We start from the raw sequence: 18,940 nt of genomic DNA, 5'->3' as shown, positions 1-18,940 counted from the left end.
AAGAGACTATATATACGTATTTGATGCAAACAGTTCCATTAATCCAGCATTATGGCTGAACAGTTAAACTCACAGAATGTAAGAAACTGCAAAAGTTAAAGTTCCAATAGCAATTTTAACTTGGCCATGTTGCCCATACAATAAGACTTATGGCACAAAATACATTTCATATTACCTTAGACCTTAGTCCATCACGTGCTTTGCTGTACATTGGGCTACCAACATTTGCCATCCTTGCCTGTCAACTGCCCTTCTCTCCAAATCTTCCCATTTCATGTTGAGATGCTTGATGTCATTCAGAACTGTTCGTTTCCATCTTATTCGCAGTCTTCCTCTCTCTCTTTCTTCTTGTGTTTTCTGGCTTCCATTCAAGGGTGGTATTTGGTAAGCCTTCTTTTTCCATTCTCAGCATATGTCCCAGCCACTGATGTCTTCTTTTGTAGATTACTTGTGAGAGAGTGCCTTGTCCAGTAATTTTTCTGACTTCTTCATTTGTCTGCCTATCTCTATATGTTATTCCCAATATTCTTCTCAGACATTTGTGATGAAATGCAACAAAATATGGATGGAGGAGGAAGTGCTGGAAGAATGGACCTTCGGTATCATAATCAAGGTACCAAAGAAAGGTGATCTAAACAATTATTCAAACTAGAGGGGAGTAACACTTCTATCTGTCACAGGAAAAGTAGTAGCAGCAGTCCTCCTGAACAGAATGAAAGGAAAGATGGATACCATCCTACGTGAACAACAATCTGGATTTAGACAAGGGAGATCGTGCACAGACCCTTTTTTCACCCTGAGATGGATTACTGAGACCACAGCTGAATTCCAAGGCAGTCTTGCCAACAATTTTGTGGACTTTCAAAAGGCATTTGATAGTATAAATAGACAAACAATGTGGAAAATTGTGAAACAATATGGAATTCCAACAAAATTAATCAACATTATGAAGGCATTCTACACCAACTCAAAATGCTGCATTAAAATGGAAAATGGATTGAGTAAGCCATTCAACATTTTATATACATAACATATAATGCTACCCAGTTAACCAGAAATGGTAAATACTACACGTGAAACATAGCTAAGCTAATAGTGCTGGGATAATCTTAACTTTTGCATTTCTTAATTTTGATTAAAAGTTTCAAATAAGCCGAAGAGCAACATTTTAAAAAATGTTTAAGTGACTTAGGAGCCTTCGTCCCATATTCAAACGGACAGGCCCAGATCCTCAAAGGTATTTAGGCCATCAATCAATATGAGTTAGGTGCCTAAATTGCTTTGAGGATCTGGGCCGTACATATCTCCCTGCCTAAATTCTAGTGACTTTCAATGAGCTTTAGGCTCCTATGTGCCTAAATTGTTTTTGAAAATCACTTAGATGTTTGAAAATTTATCCTTTGTGATTTCTGTGCAACTCCAATGTTACATTTCCTAAGCTTTTTAAAGGAACAAAGATAAAAAAAAAAAAAGCCCATACTTAATAATGATATCATTTCAATGGTCCCAATTAGGCTGCTGCTACTGTATGGATGAAAATAGTTTTATGCAAGGCTGATTTAACAGGGAAGGACCTTATTGGTTTACAACAGAAAAAAGAAAGATTACTATTTGCAGAATATTGCTGATGCAGCTAAAATTGCAGAGATCCTAAAAGCAGCTATTTTCTCTCACACCATCTTTGATATGAAGTCAGTGTTTTATGGGAGGATTTTGTGGCGTGTATTTAATTAAAACAATACAATCGCTTTTATGCTAACTGTACTAACAGTGGCCTGAGAACAGTAGCTACTGCCTATGCCCAATCCCACGCTCAGGAAAAACAGCAGACACTGAGCATGCTGGGTTGGGCGGGCAAAGTGGGGCTTCACTAAACTCTGCTAACAACACTGCAGGCCATCTTGTTTTTTTGAAAACAGTGCATCTTGGCTTGTACAATATTTTTTGCTACTTTTGTGAACTGTTTGTTCCAGACAATAATACAAAGCTATCTTTGGGATACACAGTACTTTGTCAGTCAAGCTGAAAAGAGAAATGTGTATAAAGTACAACTGTCTCTGTGGTTCTGGCCACACAATAGAGATAACCACAACCAATAAAGTTGGCTGAAACATGATCATGTTATAAACACACTCTCTTATGACTTATCAGGGCAGAAAAAGCAAAACAATCACCTGCAAAACATGGTAAAGAGCCATTTATAGCCCATGTCCGGGTTAATACATGGTTCTTGAACATGTTTTTTTCTGTCCTCAAAAGCAAGAAAAACAAAACATGTTTGGGCTGTAACCATGGTAATTTTTATCTTGTAGATGGTCCTTCTCTCTGTGTATTACAGCTCACATCAAATATGATTGTAAATTATGTATTAGGGGTTATGTACCTGTTAAAATAATAGAGAAACAAATGCTGTCAACTCTGTTAACATTACAGCACTGCTGTTCAGGGAGCTCTGCAGCAGTTAAACACGATTCTCTCGCCTCTAAATTTTTATCTAAACTGCAAATGAATCAGTAAGAAAATACCCAAACCACCGCTACATTTAAATAGCATCAAGGCTGGAACAAAAAGCCAGGACATTTAAAGATAAGGTTGACACTCCATCTTTTATTAGCCTCAAGTGCCTCTTTTCCCCACAACATGAATTAAGGATGAAGTGTCAGTGTTATCTTTTCATTTCTGAGCTCTTGTCCATTCATGACAGACCCTGGTCGTTATTTAAAAGTAAGATTTTTTTTTTTGGGTATTTAATACCCTATTTATATAGTAGGTGAGGACATTTGATCAAAAAGATGAAAGCCTGTAAACTAAATGCAATTTTTAAAAGATGGATTCAAAGGAAACATTGAAGTCAATTTTTACAGACTCTGACTGATGAATTACTGCAGTCGTTTTGGGGTGAGGGAAGGTTTTTTTTATACACTTGTTTTTCTTTCATAGCTCCTTGCCCATTTCCCACATTTAACCTGGTTTAATATTTGGGCGATGCCGCCGTACTAAATAATTTGCTTATTTTCCCTGCAGGAGGTAGACATGAGGATGCTGTTTGATGCACAGTGGCATATAGTGCCAAGCTGGTGTGTAGGTATATGAGTGGTGCTTCTTACATGTCCAGGAGGCACAGACACCAAGCGGCTTCAATGCCATGGAACTTTGAACTTTATTTCATTGAGGTGTGTTAGCTCAAAATTGCAACAAAGGCTTGAACAGCTTAGGAGTAGGGCTCACAGGTGCTATGGTAATATGAAGAATATTAATAATTATACATATTCACATATATAATTTTTATAATAAAATTCATGTTTACACATACTAAATACTCAGTACGTTAAACCAAATAAGGATCTGATAATAATAAATAAAATAAGAGACCACTACTGTGTGTGCTTTAGATAGGCAGCAATAAATACGGCTGTTATTTACATAGTTAACATACTGATCTGTTAGCAATTCATTCTGGTTCTCTGTTTCAGTTAAGTCCTATTATATACAGTCTCTCTTTGGGTCCAGTACTGCACAGGATGAGCACCTCTTGTGCACTGCTAAGCATCCTCAGCTCCCAGTGGGTCTGATTCTCCAAGGTGCAGAGAAGCCTCAAATCCTACTGACCTCAGTGGCAGTTCAGGATGCTCAGTACTTTGCAAGACTGTGTCCTTAAGCAGAAAAACAGTATATACCACTTCAGTGTTTGTTCATGGCAAGGACATTCAGGTGATTTGCTCTGTGACCTTTGCTGGGAATTTAGTTTATATCTCATGAGCTACAGTATCTTGGGTCAAAAATAACTATTTAGTGGACAACTAGCAAAACCGATGACTGCCTCCTCATAATGGTGAAGTGGGTTATGTGACCATTATAAAAACAGTGGAACCTGCCTCAGATATTCAGTCAAGAGCCTGACAAAACTGGTTGCTTAGTGAAGGTGGTCTACCAAAAAAGATGGAGAAGAATTGTATCCAGTGGATGAAGTCCTGGTTTCACCAAGTCAATGAAAGTTTTGCTACAGACTTTGATGAAGCTAAGCTTTCTCCTAGTGTGCTTAGGGATGCTTTGGGGCAGTGTTTTAGGATGGGAATTTTCCTAAAAAAGCTGGTGTTCACTAGTACAGGTTTCAGTGTCAATATCTGGAACGAGCCCTAACATTTTTTAAGCAACATAAAATATGGGCAGAAGGAATTCTCATTGCTCCCATTTGTGATGCCAATGAGACATGCATGTATCTTTTCCTCCTTCTGATGTATACAGGGTGTATGTGTGTGTGAATATTGGGGAGTTGGGGAGTATAATCCCTTGGGCTGGATATTGGTCTCACAATAGGGAAATCAGGAGGAACTCCCCTGAAGTCAATAGAATTCCATCAGTGTAAACGAGATCAGAACCAGCCCTCTGTATGGAAGCAGGGGCAGGGAAAGAAGGAGATTTCTTTCAATGTTGTCAGGAACTCTGGAGATAAAACAGCAGCTAATTTCAACCTTTGATAACTACCCTGTTTCCAAGCTAAAACAAACCAAAGTGCTGTCTCTTCAGGTTGGCAAACAAAACCACCGATCTCCTGTATAGCCAAGAATAACGTAGGGTTCAGCAATCTGCCCTGGGGATGTTACTGGGTATGCAGCTAAATGCAGAACTTCTTCTCAAGTTCTACTGTGACAGCAGCTGAGGGCTTGTCTATACAGGGAATTCATGGGGAAGTCAGTGTGAAATAGCAAGGATGTGAATTGAAAGTGCAATAGCTATTCTGCACTAGCTCCCCGTGTACACTCTTACTCTGCACTAAGAGTGCCTTTGTGGGGTTTAGATTAATCCACTTCCAAAGTGACTAAACCTATATCAACAAAGGAATTGTTAATGAGGAGTAAGAGTGTCCACATGGGATGCTATTGCAGAATAGCTCTTCTGTACTAGCTATTATGGGCTTTTCACCACACACAGACAAGCCCTAAGATGTTGCTGTATCCCGTCACTTATTCATCATCTTCTTAGGGTTCTATGGAAGTTCTAATGGGGAATTTACTCTTACACTATCCACCCCAGTTTCCATCAAAACTCATGCATCGGTAACAGACGATGAATTCCCGATGACTCAGAATCTCTAAAGGAAGGTTACTCATCTGTAATCAGAATTCTTCAAGATGGACTCTGCACAGTCACACACTTTGGATATGCCAGTGGTGCAGGACATACTGGGGTAGCTTCTAGTAGAAGCGTCTGTTGGAATGCCCCCTTCCTTATGGCTCTGAATGGTTGGAGGGCAGGGCTGTACCATGGGTGCCTGATGGGCCAACCACCTCCGTTTTTTTCATCCCATCCCCCCCCACAGGTACAAAATTGAAATTAGGATTCTGAGGAAGAGGGGGAGGTGGGCAGGGAGTGCAAATGTGCAGAGTCCACCCTGAAGAACTCAGGTTACAGGTGAGTAAACTTCATTCTTCTTCAAGTGGTCTCTGCACAACTGGGGAGTTTGTCAAGCAGCATTATTCTCTCTGGACAGTGTGATGGGCTGCCTTGCTTAAACAGAGATTGTCATATGGCATTACCAGATTGTGGCCTTTACTTCTTCTTGCTCTTTGAGCAGCAGCCACCACCACCAATGAATCTGAAGTAGGATGCAACTGGCAGGATGCAGCTGGTATAGCTTGTCTGATTCTTTTAAATTGTCTGTCCAGATGATGGATTAGCCAGGTATTTACTGCTGACACTAATAACATGGAGAGCTGGCAGGGTAATCGTACTTCTAGAAAGTGAACCCAGAACACTGAAAACCAGGTGTGTCATTTCTAAGGTTACCAAAGGGAGAGTTTAGAAAAACGGCAGGGCAAGAGACACCCCCTCCTGGACCCTGGTTTCTTTGCTGTCGTTAATTCTCATACATCAGATCCTTAGTTAGAAAAGAAAAGAATAACGTAGAACTAATTAAAATCTAATTGAAGGCTGCTGCGCAGGGAACGATCCAAAGACCTGGCAAGGCTCCTGGTCCATCTGCTCCTGTGGTTGAAAGGAAAGAAGGCTTCTGTGTGCCATGCCCTGACATTCGGAGCTGCACGGGGAGGAGTGGGGCCAAGAGGGTGCTCCCTAGTGGGCACTGCTAACAGAAGGTTCTGCTCGCTCAGGATGCACTGTCAGTTCATCCCAAGAGTGGGAATGTGCAGAGGCCACCTGAAGAAGACCATGTAGTTTTGGCCCTATTTTCAGGAAGAAGCTGCAGAGAAGGCTGAGGCACGACAGCTGGGCACTGTATTCACACTCTCACGGGCCAAGAAAGCCTGCACAGAGATGAGTGCTATGTAAATAACTAGAGAGAGATGTATGTACATAGTGAAATCCACAGAAGCTGGAATTAGACTTCCAGGACAACACAGGCCAAAAACCAGTTTACAAAACCAAACTGAACTTTCTGTGGGTTAGGCTATCAGCATTGGAGCCATACAGGAAACAACTGTTACATTTTAAGTTGCCATATGAAAGAAGGAAGTGGAAACAATTTGTACAGAGTCCCCGACAACCACTGTGATGTTCATCTGCAGCCTTGGCCGTCTTCCCTCACCATCCTGAAACTCCTTGATGCATCCTGCTGCTTGATGCATCTCTCTCCCTGTCTTTCCAATGCTTCCCCTACTATAAAGTTTCTGATCCATCTACAGTGCCCCCAGACCATTGATCCATTCTTTAGGAGTTCCACACACACCCCAGGAATGTGTTACTCTGTCCCTGATCTGGATCTAGGTCCATGAGAGATTTATTTCAGGTTTCAGATTTACAGTAAATCTAAGCTGCTCTTTGAATAGCACTGAAGATTTCTGTGTAATGAAGCGTATGAAATCATCAACAGCTCCTTTCCAATCCTTTCTGGGCTTTGGAGAGGTCTCCATTTGGATGTCTGTATTAAAAATGTAAACTTTAACAGTTTGCCCGTGGGGTAAAATCTCATGTCATTATAGTGCGTCATATTTCAATACATCATCATGCTGTGACACAAGGCCAGCCCTAGAAGATTTTCAAGGACACTGTCAGTGGTGCCCGCAGCCACACGTGTATTATGCATGGTGCATAGCATTGCCAGGGGTACCAATTGGACAGCAGGTTTGCCCAGAGGTGGTGGAGGGAAGGGAAAGGGGCAGTTTGCCGTAGCCTCCCATTTGAGAGGGGGAGCCCCCAAATCAAATGGCGTTGCGACCTGGCATGGGAGGTCACAATGCCACTCAGGTTTCACTCAGTAGCTCCTGGATGAAGTGGCTGCTGGGCAAACCTGAGAGTGGTTGCGACCCTGTATGTCAATTTGCAATGCCCAGAGCCGGGAACTGCGCCCAGCCCCATGGGACAGGCGCCCAGCCACCACAAAGTGAGCGTGGTTCACGTGAAGAATTTCTGGAGATGCCCCTGGTCACTGAAGTGGAACTGTTCCATTGAAGGCAGGATGGTCTCACAAAATCAGATGGGTAACAATTTGTGTTGTTTAATGTTTTTATGGTTAAGAGACTTTAGAATGGACACTACAGAACCATCCTTCCCTGTTGTTGTTTAACATACAATGCGACTTGAATAAAGCTCTGCATATATTACATCACCTTGAATTTGCTGTGTGTGTGCATACATTAAATACCACCCAGAAACAGGCAGGTACAGTGGAGCAAACGTTTGGAAAGACCAGTTAGCTTTGTCCCTGATCTCAGGTTTAACATCTTTTGCTAGAACCTGTCACAGTACTCAAGATGCAGAGACATATTGAGCCATATTCATGAAGGTGAGAGCTTGGGGAATAATAGTAATCTTTCTGAAATTCACCAGGTACTTGGCATTTCTAATTGTTATTTGTTAACTTTCAAACTTTATTCATTCCTTCTCTCTAGTGATTTCTTAGCATTTGTTATGTGCAGGGACACAGTACATTCGTAAATCACAGCAAAATCCAATAGTAGTGAAGTACCATGATTCTTTCTGTATAATTACAGACAATTAGAAGCTGTCACTAGAACAATTAGTTTAAAAATTGAAAACAGAAGAACAACTTAAGCCATGTATCCACTTAGGGCTTGATCCCAGGAGCTTTCTATGCACAAAGCTCCCACTGAAATTCAGTGTGATTATAGTATGTGTAGGGCTCATGAGACCATACCTTTATTTAGTAAAAGTCCAAAAACGGCCAAAAGGAACGTGTCTGGAGTGTGATATGAGAGTCAAAGAACCTAGTTTAATGGGAACGGAGGGTGTGCAATAACAGGCTCAACTGTTGCTATTGTTTGCAAGTGCAAACAGGAATTGCCTGTCAAGTAACTGAAATCTTCAGGATCACAGGTATAGTTGCAGTTATACAGTAGACCAGTGGTCAGCAATTGGTCAATTGCGATCGATGGTCGATCCTAGAGGATCTATCTCCCAGTCGATTGTGATCTCTGGTGGCACAGGGGTTTGCTGCTAAGACAAGCTCCCTGCCTGTCCCGGCCCCAGAAGTGGGCAGCGTATGTCTGGGGGCAGGGGTCTCCCTCCGTGCGCTGCTCCTGCCTGCAAGCACTGCCCACACAGCACCACAAGCCCCAACTCGGAGCTCCCTCCCAGAGCCACCACTCCAAACCAGCCCTGAGCCCCCTCCTGGAGACTGCACCCTAACACTCTGCCCCATTCCTGACCCACCTCCGTACCCCCCCCCCCCCCCCCCCCCCCCCCCCCCCCCCCCCCCCACCCCAATCCCCTGTGCCCCAGGCTCAGCCCAGAGCCCCCCCACTCTGGAAACCCCTTGGCTGCAGACCAGAGCCTGCACCCACTCCTGAACCCCAGCCCCCTACCCCAGCTCGGTGAAAGTGAGTGAGGGTGGGGGAAAGCAAGTGATGGAGAGAACAGGGGATGGAGTGAGTGGTGCAGGGCTTTGGGGAAGGGGCCGGGTTGATCCTGGGTTGCCCTTAAATTCAAAAAGTGATCTTGGGTGTAAAAAGGTAGGTGACCACTGCAGTAGACAGAACACTTTAGTCCTTGTAGTGGTGACCTCTTCAGTGCAAGAAGCTGCTCTTGCCTTCTGGATTTCCTGAAGGGCAGGTGTGCGGTGGCGAACTGTACAGTTACAGGGCAGGTTGGTTTATGAAAGCCAGATTCTTTGGTAATTATGTGTGTGTGTGTGTGTGTGTGTGTGTGTGTGTGTGTGTGTGTGTAATGTTTCTATCTTGCATGTTTGTTTAGCAAATAGCACTACCATTTGGACTGGATTCCTGTACATGTTTGCCTGTCTAAATACAAAAAGAATGAAAAACTTGCAAAATGATATTTGCAATTTCTGTGCAGAGATTAACCTGAACTTTGCCTTGAAGTAGGTGCAGTGTGAGTTCACAGTAGTGCTTCTTCCATCGCTCTCCTCATATGGGAAATATTGATATAACTGGCAAACAAACTTTATTTAAAAACAACAGGCAAGGTCCTTAACGACTATAAATTAATATACTGCCACTGAAATCAGTGGCTCTATGACAGTGATGGGCAACCTGTGGCCTGTCGGGGTAATCCACTGGCGAGCTGCAAGACTGTTTATATTGACCGTCCGCAGGCACGGCCACCCACAGCTCCCAGTGGCTAATGGGAGCTGCGGGAAGCAGCGGAGGACTGCAAGTTGCCCACCACTGCTCTATGATGATTCACACCAGCTCACCAAGCACATATAAAATTACTACTGTTTAACCTTAAGAGTAGAAAAATCATAGATGGCAAAGACCTATTAGGTCATCTAGTCCATCCTCTTCTGCCAAGACAGGATTGTTCCCTTTCCTGCACTAGATGCTATTCTCCACTGCTTTGTTCCTATCTAGTTTTAAATGTTAAGTTACGAGTTCTCTTCCATTAAAAGTCCATTCCCCAGTATAATGTGTCTTGAGTAGGATTTTCAAAAGCACTCAGCATGGTCTTAACTCTGCTCCCATAGAAATCATTGGGAGCCACTGACTTCAATGGAAATAGCATTCAATCAATGTTAAGCCTTTACTCTTACAGAGTACTCTTAAGAAATGCTTTCCTGCTCTTGAGCCTAAATTTTCCTTTGCTCATTTTCATTCCATTATTTTTAATAATTGCCCTGGAAGTCCCCAGAGATGTTCCTTTCTTTCCTCTGGGTTTTCGCCCTTAAAATGCATAGACAGTTGTTTAAGATTTTGTTCAATAGTATTTTAAGTTCTCTTTTTAAAAAGGGTGCTCTGGAAAAGAAAAAGGCAAAGGTTTATGCAGTCACTAGAAAGTTCCTGGACTATAACAGTATAAAAGTTGCCTCTCACCTTGCGCGTTAATCTTCTCTTTATCTCCCGTTTTTCCTCCTGCTCCTCTTGCTCATTCCGAGCTAGAAAAAGATTTACATAATTCTAGACTGTTGGCATGATCAAAATGCACAGTATAAAACAAATAAGCCTCTACATCAGTATACCAATTCATGGTCCATTTTGGTTAATTCCATGGTTATAGGATTTTAAAATAGTTAATTTCATGATTTCAGCTATTTAAATCTGAAATGTCACTGACCCAAAAAGGCATATGTGTGTGTGTGTGTGTGTGTGTGTTGCAAGGTTATTGTAGCGGGGGTACCCTTTTGTGTTGCTGCTGGTGGCGGCACTGCCATCGGAGCTGGGTGGCCAGAGTGTGGCAGCTGCTGGCTGGGATTCCAGCTCTGAAGGCAGAGTCACCACCAGCAGCAGCATGGAAGAAATGATGGCATGGTATGGTATTGCCACCCTTACTTTTGCGCTGCTATTGATTGGGTGCTAGCCCAGCAACCACTGCTCTCTGACCGCCTAGCTCTGCAGGCAATGCAGAAGTAAGGTTGGCAATACTGTGACCCCCTTAAAATAACCTTGTGACTCCCCCCCCGCCACTTCTTTTTGTTCAGACCCCAAGTGTTGAGAAACACTTGTCTCCTCCATGAAAGTGGTGTGATAGAATACAGAGGATAAAAAGCACGACCAAAAGACCAGATTCACTAGGGGGAAACCAATTCCCAGTCTGTGAGGTGTTCTCGAAATGACCCGTAGAATAGGTATAGGGCCCTACTTATTGTTTTCAGGCTTGGGTCGCGATGCACAGAAAGTCCTGGTCTGAGAGAACGGCGAATCCTTCCCTACTCATTTGCAACTGCACTGGTTCTTCTATGGCGCTCATGAAATACCACATCTTCTGCCTCAGTATCGGTATGAATTACTTCTTGGTGTTTTCACTTTTTTAGCTTACCAGGCAGAAACAGTGCTTCAGAAAACCATGTTGTTCTGCCATTTCTGGTTGGCCCAGCAGTTGGACAGTGATAATACAGGCTAGACTCTGAGAGAAACAGAGGCTGAGAAGCGGCTCAGGAGGGTGAGGCTGAGCTTCGCGGAAGAAAGACAGAAGGTATTTTTTCCCTGGCCACAGTGGATAATTGTGGATTCACAGCTACTCAGTGGAGGGTCTGGCAACAAAACTCACAACAGGGTGTGTGGGTAACAGCTCCCAGACTCATGCCTGCCTTTATCTGCAGCTGTTGTCTAACAGAGTGGCGGAGAAGGTCCTGGTGGCTGATATGGGCCTTGCATGCACAACACAGTAGGCCACGCCAACTCTGGGGGCCAGGGCCGGCTTTATGAAGTGCGGGGCAACCAATCGGGAAACATTTTTCTTTGCGGGGCCCTGGCAGGATGATCATAAAAGGAAAAACATATGAAAAACCTTCTCATTTCTCTTTCATGTATTTATCTGCTTCTCATAGAACTATATAAATCATACAATATATGTATTTATGTACATTCGACATCATATATTGCTGATTGATTGCTTATTAATGACCGTCATTTCGAGCATGTTTGGAATGCGGTCCCCTGCCACTCCCTGGGGGTGTGACATGTGTTGAGTCCCAGATGCTCCCTGCCCCCTCATTGAGCAGGTGTGCAGTGTTAACTGCGCCTAGAGAAACTGCCGGAGCAGCAGTGGACACTAGGGTCTGGTTCGGAGGCGGACAGGGGCCTGACTGGAGGGTTAAGGTCTAGTGCAGGCAAAGGGGCAAGGGTACAGGGCCTGGCTGGAGACAGTGGGGCTCGTGGGGTGGGCTGGTTCAGGCAGAAAGGCCGCCACGCCCGAGAGGGGATGCGCAGCAGGCGGTTGGAGGGCTGGAGACAGAGGAGTGCGGAACTGTCTTGGTTTCAGAGAGCAGGGAGTGCAGCGGGGTTGGCTGGAGACAGGCAGGGTGGGGCTGGGGTGGTTGGGGTGTGGTGGGTTGCCAGGCGCTGGTGCAGGCAGGGCTGTGGTGGCGGGTCTGGCTGGCTTGGGCAGGGCACACAGGGGTGATGTTGGCGGGGGTGGCTGGAGACAGGCAAGGGGAGAAGTGTGCAGCGGCTGGCTGTGGGCAACAGGGTGCAGAGCATGGCTAGTGTGGTGGGCGGGGGGCGCAGGGCAGCGGGTGCAGCAGAGGCAGCTGGAGTCCCGGCCCTTTAAATAGCCCCCAAGCCTCCCAGTATCCCAGGGCTCTGGGGGTTATTTAAAGGGCCCAGAGCTTCCCTGCTTCTATCCCGCCCTGGACCTTTTAAATAGCTGCGGGAGCCCTGGAGAATACATGGGGAGCTGCGGGGCTCCGGCAGCTATTTAAAGGACGGGGTGGCAGAGACAGTTGGAGCCCTGGCCTTTAAATAGCCCCCGGAGCCCCCTACCAATCCCAGGGGTTTGAGGGCTATTTAAAGGGCCCAGAGCTCCAGCCGGGAGAGCGATGCTGTGGGGCTTGCAGTGCTCCGGCCGGGGCAGCAGGGCAGCTTGCCGCACTCCAGCCAGGAGAGTGGGGCAGCAGGGCAGCTTTGCCGCGCTGCGGCCGGGGCTCCGGCCGGGGCAGCGGGGCAGCTTTGCTGTGATGCGGCCGGGGCTCTGGCCGGGGCTGCGGGGTAGCTTTACGGCGCTCGGGCTGGGGCTCCGGCCGGCGCTGCGGGCAGCTTTGCCGTGCTCCGGCTGGGGCTGTGGGGCAGCGTGTCACTCTCCAGTGCGGGGCTCCAGCCGGGAGAGCGGAGCTGCGGGGCTTGCCGCGCTCCAGCCAGAGCTCCAGTGGGGAGAGCAGGGCTGTGGGGCAGCCACGCTCCCGGCTGTGCTTTCGTCAGGGGAGCGGGCCATGGAAGACCCTGGAGCAGACCTCAGCCTGCAGTAAGTAAAAAAAAAAAAAATTTTGAAAAGAGGCCTAAAGCGCGGGGCCCTCTTAGGCGCGGGGCCCGATTCCAGGGAATCGGCTGAATCGGCCTAAAGCCGGCTCTGCTGGGGGCAACATGCTTCACAGACTAAAACCAAATAGGCCACATGGCAGTTTCTTACCAAGACAAGCCTGTATCACAAAGGCTCAGGAAAGTAATATCTAGCACTGCCAGCTCTATTAAACTTTCACAAGCCTCATTGGTCCCTAAACGTAAAAAACAAGCTCAGGGCAAAACTTTCCAAAGCTTTTAAAAGTCACAGTTTCAAAAGTGACTTAGGCACTTACAAGTCTAAATCTCATTGAAAGTTAGTGAGACGTAGGAATTTAAACAATGGGATGTCGGCTCCTAAGTCAGTTAGGGCTTGTTTTCACTGCAGAGTTAACCTGAGAATAACTTGAGTGTTGGCTGACCCAGGAGGGGATACTGGCTAGAATCAGCCCCACTTGTCACTGCTAACACAATTAGTTTGTGTAGCTCGAGTGTTATTTCACTGTATGTCTGGCTTTCACTTGAGCTAGACTAACTTGAGAGGAGTTAACTCTGCAGTGAAACCATATACTTATTTAGACTCTTCTTGAAACGTTTACTCCATTGTCGAGGCACAATCATAATACACAGATAGCTGAGCTAATTAAGCAATAAGCCACAACAAAGTATTCATTACTGAGCTGCTGGAGCGGGCTCCTAAGGCGGAGTACCTTCAATGAGTCAAGAAATAATAATAATAATAATAATTAATATACTATTACTTTACACATATAGTCTATTGTATACAGAGCCTTTCATCCAAGGACCTTAAAATATTTTACAATGGTGGGTAAATACTACGCCTGTTTTAGAGAAAGGGAAACTAAGGGCTGTTCTATACACAGCTGAAGCACCGATATAACTGAACTGGTGCTGGAACCAATGTCGCTCAATCCGGGCAAATCCCTACTGTGGGTATTCTTAAAACTTTCAGTTACCAACTGAATTAAGTTAAGCCAATTTAAGGCACTCAAATTGATCTAAAAGTGTCCACACCCAGAGTTTATTTAAAACGAAGCAGTTAAACTGGTGTTCAAAGTGGGCATAGATCAGCCGTACAGCACAGAGAAGTGATTTGATTTGTCCACGATCACAGAGCAAATTGGAGGCAGAGCTAGGATTAGAAACCGGGTCTCCTGATTCCCAGTCTGAGGTGCTAATCAGTAGAGGTGAAATCCTGGCCTCAGTGAAGTCAACTGCAAAACTCCCACTGACCTCAGTGGGACCAGGATTTCTCACTAAAAATCCACCAATTCAATACATGTTGCGCATGATTGTCTCCTATTATAACAGGGCCCTTTAATTTCAAATGACAGATTTCCAGTAATATTTTTAAAATAAAATTTTCTGGAGGAAGGAATTTCATGCTATAGCAGAAGGATAAGAAGACAGCAGGGGACAGATCCCAAGCACCTTTTCTATACTATTTGGAATACATGTATTGCTAAATTGTTTCTCTTTTTCTTACTTTTTTTTAAGTTCCCTGAATAGGTTCTCCCTCCAATCAGTCCCCAATCATACTGATTTATTGTTCCACACAGAATCTAAGGTGCTGATCCTGTCAACAGTTTACTCATGGGAACAGTGCCATTGGGTAAGTCTTTGAAGGATCAGGCTGTTAATTGAGAGAGGTAAACAGCTTCTAACAGGGTTCAGAATAGGACAAATTGGCTAAAAGACTACAAATAAGTGTCTGAAAGGGCAGAAATCAGGCTTCTTAACAACTGCACGATTTTTCCTGTCTCCTTGTTTCCTTCAGCCCTGTTACCAAGCTTTAGAGACAACTGGGAAGGGTGAAACCTTTACCAAGTGAAAGCTGGTCATTAGCAATTGTCCTTGTCTGAAGCCAGGAAGCGATTTCTTTATTTAAAACATGGCTAAAATTGATGAAGTACTTTTAGAAGTAGAGAGGTTACAAAACTGTTGCTTTGTGTGTTTTGTTTTAAGTGGTCAGGAGATCCCCTCTTTCTCTCTGGCCTCTTTGTGTGAGAAGAACTGGAATTTTCAGGCCTGACGTCAGTGCCAGTCTGACATTTCAACTGAAATTGTGTCAGACCCATCAGATCCAATCTCCTTGCCTTTTTACAGGGAATTCATGCTCATTGAAAGTGCCAATCTAGCATCCTTAAAAGCTGAAGTCCTCTCTTCATCACAGATGCAATCACCATGCAAGTTTCCTCACAAACTAATGTGCTTCACTCATGCCTTGGAAGGACCCTCTACATGGGTGAGCAGTTCAGTCTTCATGCTTATCCAGCACACAAAATTGCAGGGTGCTGTGTTCCTCATCCAAACTGCTTCCTGCTCTTGACTCCTATGTAAGTCAATGGTAGTTGAGGGCATGTTGCATCTCATAGGAAGTACCCAGGACCTTCCAGCAGTAGGCCCTCAGCTCCTCTTTTGAGACAACCATTTTTACTAGTGCCATCTGTGGCATTGGATTTTGTGCTATGAGTACCTGTGGTTTTGGAATTCAATCAGCAAGACTATCTTATTCATTCCACCACAGTGGGGCTAGGAAATGGACAGGTGATCTTTCCATGAGCAAAGACTGGCTGAGTAAATACATTTTACCTCATTTTGTTTCCCACTCATGGAATTGATACTGACACAATTGCATTTGATATAAGAACACAGTGATGTCAAATGTGACAAGCGCATCAAGGAAATTTCAGCTCTAGCCACAGAGGAAAACCTACCTACTTTGAAAAACACCATGTGCTCATTTACTGTATTGTGAATTGAGCTAATAAAAATAGTTCCACTTGTTTGAGATAAGATCTTTGGACTTAATTTTCTTGTTTCACATCATCCATTCAGCTGTCCATCTAGCTATGTTCTTAGATATATATTTAAATTGCATCACTGAACTACTGAAGGGGGAGTGAACAATGCTGTCTTATAATGCTGAACCATACTGGAATCTGATGGTCTTTAGTTTGGATTTTTAATATTTGATGTTTTCATTACATAATATTTCATTGATTTGCTCATCATGTAGGTGCTTCAGCAAAGGCGTGAGGTGGCTTATAAATACAATTATTATATAACAATTTTTTCCCACAGCATTTAGGAAATTTTCATTTACCAAGACATATGGAGTTCTATGGCGGATCTATGTTTAGATTTATGTTTTATTTAGGTGCCAAAATGTAGTTCTAGATTTAGGGTAATAGTTTCAAATACACTTAGTCACTTAGGAGCTAAGTCCCATTTTAAAAGAAAAGCCCTAAATGACTCATGCGGCTGAGTCTCAATGAGACTTAGGTTCCTAAGTGACTTGGGCATGTTTGAAAATTTTACTTGTAACAGCCTGTCTTTAGAAACCTAGGTTTTAAAATGTTGGCCATTAAGTCTATGGTTCAGACAATGCTGCCAAAGCTGCAGCCTGGCCCCTCCGTCTTCCCCTGCACCAGTACCAGTGTGGTGGTTACCGGTTATGCTCCAGTGCCAGGTGATGTGCGGTACCAGATGGCTCATGCTGACTGGGAATTCTGGGGTGATAATATGAGCTCTTTGGAGAATCTGGTTCTGGACACATCACCTCTTTTTCCAATAATTTGCCCCAAGAGAATGACTCCCTCCACCTGACATGGCACAGGAGTTTAGAGAATATAGTAGGAGATGACACACTGATAAGTGAATGATAGCCCCATATCTGCTCAAATTGGCTCTGATAGCTAATCTAATCTTATCTCTATATCTATAGCTACGTGTCTATTGATGTGCCATAGTTACAGAAAACCAACTACTGCAGTGCCAGCACATTTTATTCCCTAACTACACCACTGAAACATGTTAGAAATTTGATTTCATAGTATTTAATCAATTAATTTTACTAATTTCTAGAGAGCTAATCACCCATTACATGCCTCTAGGATTCTGTTCAATGTAGAAACAAAAAAAACACCAACAACAAATATACCATTTTTAACAATGGGATCCTACCTAAAGACACACTAAGGAATTTAAACACAATATTGTAGACTATTTTTTCTTGTAGCTTTTTTTTAATACTCTAGTTCCATGCTTCTGAAAGGATGCAGGATACATCATCCACGCAAGAGTGTCAGTGAAAATTGTCTTCCTGCTGTTCTCTGCTTTCTGACTAGTTATCTTCAGATAAACAGCTTTATCTTTTTCATATTTAAAACCATTTTGATTTGATTAAAAAAAACTGCCATACTTTTTCAATATCTGATTTGTTCATTAGAATAACTGTTATTTCAGATTGAATCTTCCTCTCCTTGAAATCAGTGGTAAAACTCATACGGACTGGAACAGGATCAGGCTGTCTGGGTAGATTTTTGTGGCTTTAAAATATCATTAACTACTTTAGGGATGCTGCAACTCCCCATAGGTTTGTTTGTTGAAAAGAACAATACAGATCAGAGTTTAGAAACTGTGGGCTAAATCCTGAAGTCTTTATTGGGTTTCAATGAGAGGTTTGCCTGTGTGAAAACTTCGGAAGATAACCCTTAGTTTGAATTTTCTTCCCAGACTGTTTGTATTGGTTATCTTACTGAATGTGATTTTCACAGTCATTCCCACCCAAACATAGCTCCTATATATATTATTACTTATTTGTGATACAGCTACAGACTTGTATTTGGGGCTTTATAAAAGACACAGAGCAGCTAACAAGTTGAATTCTGAATGGTACAAATACTTACGTTTCAAAATGTTCCTCTGCTCCAGTTCCTCAGCAGTGGGCCTCTGGCTCAGTCGCCTGCGAAAAAAATCCAGGATCAGTTTTTGGACCATATCACATCCTCCTTAGTTCAATGTGTATAAGAGCGACTTTGCAGCGCAAAAGGCAGAGAGTGAGACAATGCCATTGCTCCATTATGTATACAGTATGTCGACACTGTGCGTGGTATTATGGACTATACTTTGCTCTTCTATTTCCCACCCACAAAAACCAAAATGTGTTGTGTCATGTTAGACATGACCCTCCCACTCCCACCCCGGGCTAATCAGCTAAAAGTTAGGCTGTGCAGATTTCTTCACTTAATTTCCTTCCTTGCATGCCTGTTTCCTGACTTTCACAAATATGACAAGTTTAGTTCTAGCTCCCTCTCTCCCTGCCCTCCACTTGGCTGTGTGAGAGCCTCCCGACTGTACTCAACTTGTTCAAACAGAGTTTGAACACAAAGCCAGTCCACAGTAACAAGGAGGCCTGGTTAGGCTTTGCAGACTGCGGAACAATAGAAGCTCTTCTTCTCCTCCTCCTCCTCCATTCTCACTCCCCCCTTGGACAGCTTTATTAAATGTACTAATTACAAATGAGCATGAATTGAAATCACTTGGCAGTCAACCTGTACGTAATACAGTCACAACAAAGAAGATCTAATTAAAAAAGGGGGACTGCAAACAGAACAATCAGAGAACTCCGACTAGAAAGCAAGAGAGAGTAGCAGAAAGGGGTATTAGAAAAACAAAGAAAAGCAGCAAGATGACCTCAGAAATTAACATTTGTTGAGTCTGCTCTTGCACCCATTGAAGTCAATGGGAGTTTTGTCATTGCTTTCAGTGGGAGCAGTAACAGAACATTAATCACCATTCAAAACATGAACTTGGGGCCTGATTCTGTCATTTACATCAGGGAAGTTGATGGCGCACATTTAAACAAATGGAAGCTGAGGCCGCCTGATGTGGTATACGATCAGGGCTACTGTCTGACAAAGTTTAGGAAATGATTTCAGGCTTCTCAGAACACACTGGCCCCAATCTGCAGTTGCAGCCAAAGAATG

General features: G+C 43.8%; 1 protein-coding gene across 11 annotated transcripts in view; it reads right to left on the bottom strand.

The window, feature by feature from the left end:
- The window catches only part of PHACTR1 (phosphatase and actin regulator 1), a 479,385-nt gene that overhangs the window by 41,555 nt on the left and 418,890 nt on the right, over positions 1-18,940 (bottom strand). For all 11 annotated transcript variants that reach the window (XR_004375470.2, XR_004375469.2, XM_032793286.2 and 8 more), the window contains 2 exons: positions 17,861-17,916; positions 10,248-10,309 (listed from right to left, as the gene is read on the bottom strand). Coding sequence is in view for 9 of the 11 variants with exons in the window: in XM_032793286.2 (XP_032649177.1) it covers positions 10,248-10,309; positions 17,861-17,916 (118 nt within the window). In the remaining 2 variants the exon portion in view is untranslated. The remainder of the gene's footprint in view (positions 1-10,247; positions 10,310-17,860; positions 17,917-18,940) is intronic.

This window comes from Chelonoidis abingdonii, chromosome 2, assembly GCF_003597395.2.
Source record: "Chelonoidis abingdonii isolate Lonesome George chromosome 2, CheloAbing_2.0, whole genome shotgun sequence".
In the NCBI taxonomy this organism is placed as follows: Eukaryota; Metazoa; Chordata; order Testudines; family Testudinidae; genus Chelonoidis; species Chelonoidis abingdonii.
This window is presented reverse-complemented; position numbering and strand designations above follow the sequence as displayed.